The 14,323-nt window shown below is 39.7% G+C and overlaps 1 protein-coding gene across 2 annotated transcripts in view; it reads left to right on the forward strand.

Annotated features, from left to right (window-relative positions):
* The window catches only part of PI4K2B (phosphatidylinositol 4-kinase type 2 beta), a 33,865-nt gene that overhangs the window by 15,807 nt on the left and 3,735 nt on the right, over nt 1-14,323 (forward strand). Inside the window, exons 6-9 of one of the 2 annotated variants that reach the window (XM_012807457.2) lie at nt 227-294; nt 3,065-3,164; nt 7,422-7,555; nt 8,131-8,190. In XM_012807457.2, the coding sequence (XP_012662911.2) occupies nt 227-294; nt 3,065-3,164; nt 7,422-7,555; nt 8,131-8,190 (362 nt within the window). The remainder of the gene's footprint in view (nt 1-226; nt 295-3,064; nt 3,165-7,421; nt 7,556-8,130; nt 8,191-14,323) is intronic. The other variant, XM_023515348.1, reaches the window with a different exon arrangement.

Here is a 14,323-nt window from a genome sequence, read left to right on the forward strand (position 1 = left end):
TAAGGACTTAACTGGCACTGAGGAAATGTTCAGTAAAGGTCAACTAACATTTGCGGGGTTCTTTTAGTTGGTATGTGTTAATTTGGAATCTTTAATATGGTCAACATATGCTGTAAATAGCCGATGAAAATCTCAGAAATCAGGAGGTGACTAGATTTTTACCCTCAGTATTAAGCTGTAATGTCCCTAAAAATGAAGTAACAGATATTTTTGTTTGTTTCAAAAGACAGGGGAAATGATAATTGGTTAATCAGATATGAAAAGCAGAAATGTGTAAACGAAATTAATCGTAAGGTAAGGGAATTTAAAATAAACAGATAAAAATATGTATATACTTTCATTTCTGTAAGAGATTCCTTGGAGTTATCCTTCACTATTTCCCCTTCCTTCACGTAGATCCGTGGTTTTTAATCCCGTTTCTCTGTTTTTGTCATCCTTTTTCTTTCCATCATTTGTTTCCATCGCATTTCTCGATTTCTACTTTTTACTATCTCTGGGCAGGTTTTTTTTCTTGTTGCTGTTAAGACACAGCCTGGCTATGCTGCCCGTGTAGGAGTCCTGGCTTTTCACAGGCACAGTACAGCACGCCGCAGCCAGGATCTCGTAGACTCGAGCCATCCTCCTGCCTCAGACCCCCAAGTAACTGGGATTACAGGCACACCACTATGCCTGGCCTATCTTTTATTTTGTATTGAAACAGAAGAATAATACCAGCTTAGTACTTTTTCAGAGCTTGGAAAATTTTAGGACCACCAGATTGTTTTTGCTTTTATGTATAAAGGCTTCTGGTACTTCGGGTCACCACGTTTGTATTTGACAAATTCACTTCTTTCTGAGTCTTTGAGTCAGTGTTAGGTAATACAGTGTTAACTAATAAAATGGATCAGGTGTGCTTTACCTTATCCATAAAAAAAAGTACTTCTGATAGCAAGGTGGTTTTAAGGTATGTAATAGACCACAAAGACTCTTAACACTGTCAGAGTTACAGATTTTAGATTAATTGCTAGGAACTTGGAGTAACCAGGTTCAAATTTTAGATATTTACATGAGACATTTTCAAAATAGTCTTACAAGTTTAAAACAATTTATACCTTTGCAAAAATTTTAAGCCACCAGAATGTTTCTTTACGCTCTCAAGTTACCACTTAAAGCTGTTACGACATTGTTAATAGTTTGTGCTGGCTCGGTGCCAGCCACATACACCTATGGTGGCGGGTTCGAATCCCCAGCCCGGACCCGCCAAACAACAATGATGGCTGCAACCAAAAAATAGCCGGGCGTTGTGGCGGGCGCCTGTGGTCCCAGCTACTTGGGAGGCAGAGGCAGGAGACTCGCTTGAGCCCAGGAGTTGGAGGTTGCTGTGAGCTGTAATGCCACGGCACTCTACCCAGGGGGACAGCTTGAGGCGCTGTCTCAAAAAAAAAAAAAAAAAAAAAAAGTTTGTGCTTATGTTTATCAAGGAAATTTAAAAATTTCATAGTACTTAGAAGTAAGGAAGAACAAACGACATTGTAATGTGGATGAATAAAATCATGTTGAGTGAAAGAAGCTGTACATAAAAGGAACTCATAAAAGTATGAGTCCACTTATGTAAAAATATAGAAAATACAAACTATTATAGGTCCTAGTGACAGAAACAGGCCAGTGGCTGCCTGGGGATAGCGTGGGGGGGACGGACTGCAGAGAGACACAGGGAACTCTTGGGTGAAGGTTTCATATATGACAAGACTTAACACATTGTACATGTTAAAATATGAAGTTCATTGTGTGTTGATTGTACTGCAGTAATTAGTTGTAAATAGAAGAGAACAATATAAATAAAAATAAATGGCATAAATAATAAATAATGTAAATAAATAAATGTATAAATATACATGTTTATAATAGCTCCTGAATGGATTTTATTGGTATGTCTTGAGCAATTAGATTTTGCTGACAACTTTGTTCTTTTGCTGTTAGTATTTTGTGCATTTTCATTGAGATAAGATAATTTGATTTAAACTAAAAAAAAAAAAAGAAACTTAAATACATGGCGTGAGCCTTCATTGTATACTTTTAATTTAAAAATTACCTTTTTTCGCTTTTTATTATTTTACTTAGGCCAGTTAGTAGTGGTAGTCATATGTCTTTAAATAACTAGAATACTATTTAGCGTGAAAAGCCTTTTGCTCCTAAGGTCTTCATTTTTGTAATAAAAAAATATAGAAGTGTTAGGAATGGTTGACATTGTGTCATCAAGAATATCTTGGCCAGGTGTGGTGGCTCACACCTGTAATCCTAGCACTTTGGGAGGCCGAAGCAGAAGGATCGCTTGAGGCCAGGAGTTCAAGACAAACATGAAAAAGAGCAAGACCCTATCTCTACAAAAAATAAAAAATTAGCCAGACGTGGTGGTTGCATGCCTGTCACCCCAGCTTCTAGGGAGGTTGAAGAGGAAGGATCACTTGAGTCTAGGAGTTTGAGGCTGTAGTGAGCTATGATGACACCATTACACTCTAGCCCAGGAGACAGACTGAGACCCTGTCTCAAAAAGAAAAAAAGAAAGAAAGAAAGAAAGGCTGTCTTTAGGTTCTTTCAACTGGATCTTATATTTAGTTATGGTCTTTGGGAGAGTTTTATTTAGAAACATTTGTATTTGAACTGTGGGACCTTTAGAAAGACTAGATCTTTATAAACAGATAATTTTGTTAAGTTTTTTCTGAAAAAATTAATATTTTACAAAATATACTTTTAAATAGTATATCTAGCAGTGAATTCTAGAACATCACTTTTTAAAGTCTTAATATTTTCAAGCCCTTTTCTTTAAAGAAGGGAAAAAAAAAAGAAACCACTAATGAATAAGCAGGTAACATAAAAGTAGTCATTATGAAATTCTCACTGGCTTTTAAGACAATCTTTTCCCTTCCTGGGTAAACTTATATTCTTTCTGGCAACTTATTGTTAATTTTTATAAGCTCTTCAGAGTTAATACGTTCTTAAACCTCAATAATTATGGAAAATAATTTATCCTTTGGGATTATTTATACAGATGCTTTTATCAACAGATCATTTTTCTCCTCCTTAGGAATCAAAATGTATTGGTGATAAGGAATTGCTTATTAAAATAGCTGCAATTGATAATGGTTTAGCGTTTCCTTTCAAACATCCTGATGAATGGAGAACATGTGAGTATTAGAACCTTCTATAGCTTTTATAATTACCTCCTTTCTCAATGGGAAAGGAACACAATTTACGGATATCAAAATAGCAGCGGAAAAACTTGGTGAAGTGCATCATTCATTAGGGCTCAGTTCCAGGCACTAGGGATGCAAAGATGTGTACTACATGGACCTTGCTGGGCATTATTTGCTTATTTTTGGATGACTGGTTTGATTTTTATGCTTAAATTAGTCTTGAAAAATGGGTTTAGTAGCTTTCCAATTTTTAAAATACTGTATGTGTCACGTGAAGATTATCCATTTTAATATACTGATAGAACTGGTTTGGGTTATATTCACTTAAAAAACAATTTCGGCCTGCCCTCCACCTCTGCCTACTTTTCAGGGAGTAGTGCTTTAATTGCCTTCCCAGTCTCTTTTGGTGATAGGTTTTCTGCATTTTCTTGTGCCGATTTTAGATACTTTTATTTTGCCTAGAATTGTCCATGATAGGCTCAGCGCCTGTAGCTCAGTGATTAGGACTCTGGCCATACGCACCAGAGCTGGTGGATTTGAACCCAGCCCAGGCCTGCTAAACAAACAAACAAACAAAAATAGCCAGGCATCGTGGAGGGCGCCTGTAGTCCCAGCTATCTGGGAGGCTGAGATAAGAGAATCGCTCAAGCCTAAGAGTTTGACATTGGCTGTGAGCTGTGACGCCATGGCACTCTACCGAGGGTGACATAGTGAGATTCTGTCTCAAAAAGAAAAAAAGAATTGTCTGTGATATCTTGAGTTTTAGATTATGAGTAAAACATTTTATTAGTATTTTCTTACAATTAAAAAAATCTTCTCTGTGCATATTAAGTATTTCAGGGATGAAATGAAATAGTATGGAATTTGCCTTAAAACACTTGTGGGAATGGGAACCAGGGGGGATAGATAAAGCAAATTTTATAAACATTTGGTGATAATTGAATTAGGTTATTGAGGATATGGGACATGATTATATTAGTGATTTGATTTTTACGTATGTTTAAAATGTTTCATATGTTTTAAAAATCTCTGTATTTGTGGTACGTCTCTCTTAAGTTCCTGTTGTTTATTAGTAGGCCATTTTCATTAGACTTGCCAAAGGTTTATCTGTTACTAAGCATTGGCCCATTGATTTATGCTTTTTTCACATAATTGGCTTTTTATGATCAGGCTTTTAGTTTGTTTGCTTTTTCTCTTTTGTTGATTTATGTTGTCTATGTGTGTTATTTTCTATTCTGTTCATCCTATGTTGCTTTTCTGTAAGTGCAGAGTAAGCCATGTATTTTCCTGTAGGTATTATTTTGGCTAAACCACAGATCAGGTAGTTGCTATTCTTTTATTCTGCTTTACATGTTCATATTTTCTGATTTTCTTTCTTTTTTGACAGGAATAATTTAGAAGTATTTGATTTGGTTTTAAATATTTCTGGATCAGGTTATTTTTTTCAACTATCTATTGTTGCTATTTTTAAAAAAGTTCATTATTATTTTCCAGAATTATTGCATTGTGATCTGTGACTATGGCTTGTGTGAATTCTGTGTTTTGCAATTTGTTATTAATTTCTTTATGACCTTACATACGGTCAATTTAGAGGACTACATATTAAAAAGAATGGGCATCAATCTGGATCTGTCTGCCAACGAGAGCTTATTAATCATTATTTATATCATATTCCTGATTTATTTTTTGCTTTCTTCAGCTATTAATTTTTATTAGGCCGTTAAAGATCACTGTGATTGTGATTTTATCAATTTCTTCTTATATTTTTGTGCAATTTTGCTCTATAGTTCACATGCATAAAGTTCTAGTGCAGTGGTTCTCAGCCTTCCTAATGCTGGGACCCTTTAATGCAGTTCCTGTGGGACGCGACCCACAGGTTGAGAACCGCTGTTCGGGTGGCCAGCTGCCTAGCGGCTTTTTTTCTTTTTTTCAATGTGAAATGGATCCCACCTCGTTCCTCTCATTGCTATTTGCTTTTCTTAGTTGGTCTGTTGTAATAGTGTCTTTCGCCCATTCTTTTTTCCTTTTTTTATTGTTTGGGATTCATTGAGGGTGCAAAGGATCAAGTTTCACTGATTGCACTTGTGAGATAAAGTCCCTCTTCTATTGTGTCCCCTAGCCCCTCCCTCCCCCCTCCCCGCCACCTCACTCCCCATCCCACTCCATTTTTTTTGTTAGCATTTACACTCAATGAACTACTAATATGCTTGATCTTTTCCTTCTATCTCATCTTTTTTTATTTACCATGAATTTCAATCATCTTTTTGCCTTTCTTTTGTTGAACTGATTGAGATGTCTTGGTTCCATTTGATTTTTCCCTCTAATTGTTTGGAACCTATAGGCAAATCGTATTTTAAAAAGGTTAAGTTTAAGGTGCCTATAATACATCTGGGAAGTTCTATCAAACATGAAGCTTCATGGAGGATTAAGGGTCTGGAGCTTGAAAGAGGACTTGGTATTGAGGATGGTTTTTAAACTGTCATCTTTATCATGGAAACCATGATAGTGTCCACTGCTATCCTGGGAAGTCATGGAGAACCAACACTGTTGCCTAGTTCAGTGCCAGGTTTGTGAATCCTTAAGGAATGAAGAAGACAAAGGACTAAGTGTGGAACATAGGGGAACAGTGACATTGAAAAAGAGGAGGAGGCTCGGCGCCGTAGCTCAGTGAGTAGGGCACCAGCCACATACATCGAGGGAGCCCGGCCTGGGTCAGCTAAACAACAATAACAACTGCAACCAAGAAATAGCTGGGCATTGTGGTGGGCACCTGTAGTTCCAGCTACTTGGGAGGCTGAGGCAAGAGAATAGCTCAAGCCCAGGAGTTTGAGGTTGCTGTGAACTGTGAGCCACGGCACTCTACCCAGGGCTACATGGTGAGACTCTGTCTCAAAAAAAAAGGAGGAAAACTAGTACAAGAATGAGTGGCTTCTACTAGAAGGCAGAAGGTAAACTGTGAGAGAGCGGTATCTCCAAAGCCAGAGGAGAGAACTTCTTAGAGGCGATGGTAGGAGACAGTGCTTACCTACTAGAAAGATTAAATACCACGAGGACTGCAAGTGGGCCTTAGACCCTTCTGAGACGACTGGTGGTCTGAGGGGAGGGAGTTTGGTGTTGGTTGTGAAAGTTGAGGTAAGGATTAAAAGTGGAGAGGGGCAAAGAATTAGGGCTTTTCATTTATGAAATTGTTCAGGGAAAGGTCACAAGGAAATCAGACATATCTTCAAGCCAGTGTGGTCCAGAAGAAAGCTTTCTTTGGGATAGATAATCAGTTCTTCCTACCGTGTACAAAGAGGTAGAGAAGGGAGGGCTCTGAGGCTGATCTCTTCCCCAGGGCTTTCCAAGATAGACCCTACCAAGGGGCTCCTATGGACCCTTCCCCAGGGCTTTCTAAGATAGACCCTACCAAGGGGCTCCTATGGACCCTTCCCCAGGGCTTTCTAAGGCAGTCCCTACGAAAGGGCTCCTATGGACCCTTCCCCAGGGCTCTCTAAGGCAGTCCCTACGAAAGGGCTCCTATGGACCCTTCCCCAGGGCTCTCTAAGATAGACCCTATCACAGGTCGAGATTCTCCTTGGATGTATCTCAGTAGCTCTGTAGATCATCATATCATAAGCCTTAACTTGCTCACAGGAATCTAAATATGCACCCTTTGTAGATGATTTCACCATTACAGCTGTATAAATCTTTCTGGTCTCTTGGCACTGTAGAGATTTAATGATCTTTATGGAGGGGAGTAGAGTTAGCTCAGAATCATGGATCTTTTATTGCTTAAAACCGCTCACCTATTTATTTCCTAATGATGTAAAATTTTAGATTATCTTCTGTATACAAGTGAGTAGTCACTTCTGATGATTTATAGTTGTGGAGGGGAGGGAGACTTCAGCCATAGAATTCATTCTGGATCTCTGAGCAAATTATAGGCATCTATTAATTTCTAAACTCAGGAACCAGATAGATTCAGATTTTTTTTGTGAGATAGCACTATTTGAAATAGACTCATTATCCAATCTCTTACTCTACCATCTAAAACTCATAGACATAACTATTAAAGTTTGCTGTTCTTTACTATCTGAATTGGCTATCCACATCTGAACAATATGGATTACAGAGCACAGTTGTTCTCTAAATTCTTTCCCCTTTCCTTTTCTGGGAGAACCTACAATTATAAGAGAGAACCAAGATAAATGTGAGTCTAAATGAACCATTTTCTCTCACTGATGAGAAGAATACTTTTTTCTACTTTAGATCCATTTCACTGGGCTTGGCTTCCTCAAGCAAAAGTTCCTTTTTCTGAAGAAATAAAAAACTTGATTCTACCACATATTTCTGACATGAACTTTGTGCAAGATTTGTGTGAAGATCTTTATGAACTTTTTAAGGTAAATAAATGTTTAATTTTGATTATGTAGAAATTATTTTTAAATCTTAAATTGGAGATTCTCTTAATCGAGCTTATTTGCAATTTATTACTTCTCATATTGCTGCTTGCAGTGGAACCTGGTAGGACAGGGAGGAATTAACAGTTAGTTTTCCTTTCCAGGAGCATAAATTTGTAAAGTTGCGCTTGCTGTGAGTATTCTTGGAAGTGAGACTAACATTAGAATTTAAGAAGTTGTTTTCGTCAAAAGTTGAACTTTTACAAAATTGTTCCATAGATTGCAATACACGTTTGGTGATCTGCTGCTTAATTATCTTTAAAAAACTAAGCCTATTGGCTGGAAAGTCATCGTAAGTCCTTTCTGAAACAGTTGAGGGTTAAGTAAATCCATCTAGTCTTGTCATTCTGGAAGGATACACAAAGACATAAGGTGAATAGGCCCATTTTATTTTATCAGTTAGGAAAGCTTTCTGAAGACCTTATTTTTTCAGTTGAAGCGTTCACTTGTTTTCTGATATTTGTTTCAAAGCTTTTAATTTTGGAAATGATAATGTTTTTCTTTCCTTTTTGTGATAGACTGACAGAGGATTTGACAAAGCCACTTTTGAAAGTCAGATGTCTGTGATGAGAGGTCAGGTAGGTTGCTTCCTTAAAAATCTTTACCAGTGGGCTCGGCGCCTATAGCTCACCGGGCTAAGGCGCCAGCCACGTACACCTAAGGTGGTGGGTTCGAATCCCCAGCCCGGACCCGCCAAACAACAATGACGGCTGCAACCAAAAAATAGCCAGGCGTTGTGGCGGGCGCCTGTGGTCCCAGCTACTTGGGAGGCGGAGGCAAGAGACTCGCTTGAGCCCAGGAGTTGGAGGTTGCTGTGAGCTGTAATGCCACGGCACTCTACCCAGGGGGACAGCTTGAGGCCCTGTCTCAAAAAAAAAAAAAAAAAAAAAAAAAAAATCTTTACCAGTGAACATTAGGAAAAAGTCTCTTTGAAACAGTAATCAACTTTTTTCTCCTCTGTGATCCAGAGATGATATATAATTCTTAACACTACCTGTTATGCTCAGATGACTAGTAATTAAATAATTTCTCTTCTCTATCATTTTGTAAATTAGGTATTTTTGCCTTGTTTTGCATAGTGCTTATTATTAAACCAGTTCTCTCTCCCCTGGAGACAATTATTTGTCTCCATTTTCATAGCTGTTTTCCTGGGAATCACTACATTTTTCTCCCTCAAATCCACTTACTTGGGCCTTTTTTTTTTTTTTTTTCTGAGACAGAGTCTCACTTTGTCACCCTGGGTAGAGCAGCCTGGTGTCACAGCTCACAGCAACCTCAAACTCTCGGGCTCAAGTGATTCTCTTTCCTCAGCTTCTCAAGAAGGTGAAACTACACGCACCCACCACAACACCCAGCTATTTTTAGAGATGGGGTCTCGCTCTTCCTCAGGCTGGTCGCCAACCTGTGAGCTCAGGCATTCCACCCCCTTTGGCCTCCAAGAGTGCTAAGATTACTGGCATGAGCCACACACCCAGCACTTGGGCCTTTCAATACCCAGTTCTATTGACAGTAAGATTACTTTTTTGTTTGTTTTGTTTGTTTTTTGAGACAGAGTCTCCGTTTCCCTGGGGTAGAGTGCCTATGATGTTGTCATACCTCACAGCAACCTCAGACTCCTGGGCTCAAGCAGTTGTCCTGCTTCAGCCTCCTACGTAGCTGGGCCTATAGGCACCTGATTAGTTTTTCTATTTTTTGTAGAGACAGGGTCTCGCTCTTGCTTAGGCTTGTCTGGAACTCCTGAGCTCAAGCAATCCACATGCCTCGGCCTCCTGGAATGCTGGGATTACAGGTGTGAGCCATGGCACCTGGCTGCCAATAGATTCTTTCCCTTGTAGAACATGTTGGCCTTTGCTGGAGTAGTCAGTTAATAACCAAGGTTCAGCACTGATTGGGGTATGAAAGGACGAACTATAACTCAGTCCTTTTCCCCTCCTCCTCCTCACCTCTAATTAAATATTAAAAATACGAGCTATTGGCTCAGCACCTGTAGCTCAAGTGGCTAAGATGCCAGGCACATACACTGGAGCTTGGTGGGTTCGAATCCAGTCCCGGCTTGCCAAACAACAATGACAGCTACAACCAAAAGTAGCTGGGCATTGTGGTGGGTGCCTGTAGTCCCAGCTGCTTGAGAGGCTGAGGCAAGAGAATCACTTAAGCCCAAGAATTGGAGGTTGCTGTGAGCTGTGACGCCACAGCACTCTACCCAGGGTGACAGCTTGAGACTCTGTCTCAAAAAAACAAAAAACACGAGCTATTAAGTCTGCTGACGTGGGCCTGCAGGCTAGGCTGAATCTCAGATGACATTTGCGTTTTCAGCTCTATTAATGATATTAGCTTCTAAAAGGATTGAAATGAAAATAAATTGAACTGTGAACATCCTTCAGTGACTTAAATGAAAGTTCTCTTTCTAAAATATACATTTAATTTAAGGTAGCTATTTGCTACAATACCTGTGGCAAAGAAGATGAGTGAAGTTTTTGTACAGATAATGTATTATATAAGTTTAACAAGTCAATACAGTTACATCAGATAATTGTTTATCCATGCAGCAAATGATTACTGGCAGAGCTACTGCCACAAGCCAGTCCCTGGTGATAAAGCAGTGAGCAGAGCCGAGTTCTTGCTCTCATGGAGCTTATGCTCCACTGAGGAGCCCAGGGGTCAGGGACGGGGGAGCTTATGCCTCTGCGCTCTTTCCCGTCTGTGTGCCTCACTGAAACCAGTAAGTGGAATGGCTGGAGAAGGAGGCCAAAATATGGATTTCACACAGAGAATTGGAGCATTTAGAAATTTAGCATTAAAAGAAGACTGTGATGCCACAGATGTTTTGGGAGAGGAGACCTCCTTCTGGGTTCCTTCTGTGTGCACAATTTTGTTCTTATGTGCATTTTGGGAGTGGGATGAGATAGGATATCTCAGCAAAAGGGGTCCCTAAACTTCAGAAGGTTAAACACTACTGCAGAAAGCCAGGCTGAATACTGGAGTGCAGATCTGCTTAGTAGATGAGGAGCCCAGAGGCCTTTTGTGGGTGATTCAGGAATGAATGAAGTGATCAGATGATCTGTGATTGTAATTATGCTGCAGAGATGTGCCTTCCCACAATACATCTGGGCTAACTTTAAAGGCGTAAGTAGTTCTGCCCCGATGTGACTTTTTTGCTTTAAACAGTTTGACTTGATATATCAATGTGCTTCACTTTCTGGAATTTTCTTAAGCCTAAAAGTGTTATCTTTATCTTAGGGATGTTATTTTGAGTGAGTGAGTGAATGCTGTAAATAATTTTATAAGTTTTAGCTGTGGATTAAAATTAGCACATAAGGAATTTAAATTTTAAAAAGGCCTGTCCAAAAGGTTATGATGATGTTCCAGTTCTGAGGTCTGTTACAAAGTCCAGCAGTGGCTGTCTACTGTCTTAGGTTTATTTATTCATATCCTGTCTCCTTACAAAGGAGTGTAAGGTATTATAAAAATGTATGTAATAAAATATAAAAATGACAGGGTTAAGATGTGGGGAGAGAAAGAAATAAAATGATACGTCGGTTATATGTTTTAGTTTGATTTTGTTGTTTTGTAATTTTAATTTGATTTTGAGCTTTCTGATAGTCAAAAAGAATATTATCCACACCTATAATCCCAGCACTCTGGGAGGCCAAGGCGGGTGGATTGATGAGCTCACGAGGTTGAGACCAGCCTGAGCAAGAGCGAGACCCCGTCTCTAAAAAAAATAGCCAGGTGTGGTGATGGGCGCCTTTCCTCCCAACTACTTGGGCAACTGAGGCAAGAGGATCGCCTGAGCATAAGAGTTGGAGGTTGCTGTGAGCTCTGATGCCACAGCACTCTACCAAGGGTGACAGAATGAGACTGTATCTGAAAAAAAAAAAGAAAGAACAGTGTCCTCTGACAATGTATGTTTGTGTAGCTCTGTAGCTTTCGCTAGTTTTTTGTTGTTGTCATTGTTTTTTCGTTTTTTAAAAGTTGGTCTAATGCTGAGCACAGTGAGCCCAGACATAGGAGGATGCAGTGCCCTATGATTGCCCCTGGGAATAGCCACTGCACTCTAGTCTGGGCAGTAAAAAAAAAAAGAAGAAAAGAAAAAATAGTGTTCTAAAACGCAGATGCCAACGTAAATCAGCACTTATTAAATAGGGGCTTAACACACAAAAACAATAACCCAAATTCCAAACTACAAAATCATTGTTGCAGCCAGTCCCTTAATTGAGTCAAAATATTTGTGTCATTCCTATCATTTGTAAATATCCTTTAAATTCCTTCCCCCTCCAGATTTGCCTGTTAGCTTAATGCTTTGAGTACAACCAAGCCTGCCCTAGTTTGTAGTAAGCCTTCAGTTTTATGCACGTAATCGGTGACATGCTCTAATTCTTCTTCACATAAAGACGTGTACTGAAACTAATAGGAAGTTTTTTGTTTTTGTAGTTTGGGACTGGTAAGGTTTACAGAAGTTAAACCTTGCTTTGAATTTTATATTAAATAGCAGGGTCCTCGGTCAGTTCACTAAAGTCCATTAGTGTTCTGCCTGTGCCTATTTGGAACATTTGGGACCTGACATATATTTGGGGGGGGGGGCCTGAGACTATATTTACTTATGAGAATATGAAATATATTTTCTATAAGATCTGAAAAAAGTGGCAGAAATAATAAATAAAAGTGTTTTAGGAAAGTACAGTCATTTACAAAGCAGAAGCTCATTTACAGATTCAGCCACAGTGGACATTAAAGAAAGTGAGACAAGCAGTTTGGGGCCTCGTACTTTATGGTGGTTATTGCTTCTCCTCACCCCGTTGCAGTTATCTGCATTTTTAGTGGAAGAAACTTGCCTCGAAGGGGCCAGGTGGCTTGTTGCATCTGTGTCATAAGGGGCGAGTGGGCAGCCTGGCAGATCTGTACCATTTAGGCATCGCCTCTGCCCAGGGCCCTGTTTCTTCTCTGGGTTTGTTGACATTGTATGCGGTGTCCTTACCTCTCCTCTGTTTCTCCTCCACATGAAGATGAGACAATCTCTCTAAAAACAAGTCTGATCATGCCTTTCCTAGTTTAAAGCTCCCATGACTTGCCCATGTGATAGGCTTCCCCACAGTCAGCCAGGCCCTTGTGGGTGGGACTCCAAACAAAGCACCTGCCTTCCCCTTGGACATTTTCATGGCCTCCCCTGAGCGTAGCAAGAACTTCTCTTTCCACCCATCTCCCTGTGGTGCCCTTGTTCTCTCCTTAGAAGCCTTTTCCTCTTCATCTGGAGAACAGTTTTTCTTTCTAGCTCCAGCCCAGTCTTTCTAGGGTACTCGTGTAACACAGGGGGTGGTTCTTTGAATTTCTGCAGCACTCCCTGGGAATATGCTGGTGTCACATTTTGCTCAGAAGTACGATTTTGAAATCAGCATGTCAGGTACATTAGTATTGAAAAATAGCTTAAAATTGACCATAAAGTAGAATAGATGTGGTTTGATGTATACAATGCAGTAATTCTTGTGCGCCCTGAAATTTGAGGACCAGTGAACTAATCTAAAGAAAAGCTAAGTATGCAGAAGCCCACGGGGTTATGCCATCTGCCTCTGCCACAGCTGTCCTGTGCCCATCAAGCTCTCAGATATGGCGGGGAGAGGTGGGGTGGGGTGGGAGGGTGGGTTGAATTCTAGCATCTCCCCTTGCCTGCAGTATTTGCTCCATTCAATTATAAAAAATCCTGTCTCATTTAAACATATAGTAAGAGAGTGGTTTATTCTTTGATAAGGGACAAAATGAGTGGGTTGCAGAAGAGGAGATCTGCTTTTCAAGGTCCTTTGTAGTTATGGTGTCTGTCCCGCTGCATTGGACTTACTTGTTCATGTGGCTGTTGGTTCATTTCTAGAATGTGCGTTCTTTGAGGACCCACATGGTTTTCCCTTCTATTCAGTACCCTGTTCTCCTCAACACAGTCAATGCTCAGTAAATGTTTCTTTAATAAATAAATGCAAGATTATTATGTCCTCTGAACTCCAAAAGAAATATTAATAGTACAGTTTTAGGATTGAATAATTTTTGCTCTTATATAACTGTTTAACTATTTAGAATTCCAGCCGGGTGCAGTGGCTCACTCACACCTGTAATCCTGGCATTCTGGGAGGCTGAAGCAAGTGCATCGCCTGAGCACAAGAGTTCAAGACCAGGCCTGAGCAAGGGCCAGACACTGTCTCTACTAATAATAATTAAAAAACACTAGCCGAGCATTGTGGCAGGCGCCTATAGTGTCAGCTGCTTGGGAGGCTGAGGCCAGAGGATTGCTTGAGCCCAAGAGTTTGAGGTTGCCAATGATGCCACAGCACTCTACCCAGGGCAACAGAGTGAGACTGTCTCAAAATAAATAAATAAATAAAAATTTGGAATTTGTAAAGGGACATTTCATCTTCTTGTTCCTTTCTGATTTCCACATTGCCTGCAATCATGTATTGTTTTTAGAGGCAGAAAAATATTAGGTGTTACTTGAGTTGGCATATTTAGACTAGTGTTAATTTTTAGAATAGAACTTTTAAAACCCAAAGAAGAAACAAACTAGAACCTTTCATTCTTAGCCATGGTCATGCACATACTTTTTTTTTTATGATAAGAACCACACTTATAGGCAGCTGTCACTTTTGCCCTGCCCAGACAGGAAGGTCTCTGTCCCTTTCATTAAACCTGGCCTGAACCTCAAAAAAATAAATAAATAAAGACATGCTT

The sequence above is a fragment of the Otolemur garnettii genome, unplaced genomic scaffold (genome assembly GCF_000181295.1).
Source record: "Otolemur garnettii isolate 467f Iridium unplaced genomic scaffold, OtoGar3 scaffold00069, whole genome shotgun sequence".
In the NCBI taxonomy this organism is placed as follows: Eukaryota; Metazoa; Chordata; class Mammalia; order Primates; family Galagidae; genus Otolemur; species Otolemur garnettii.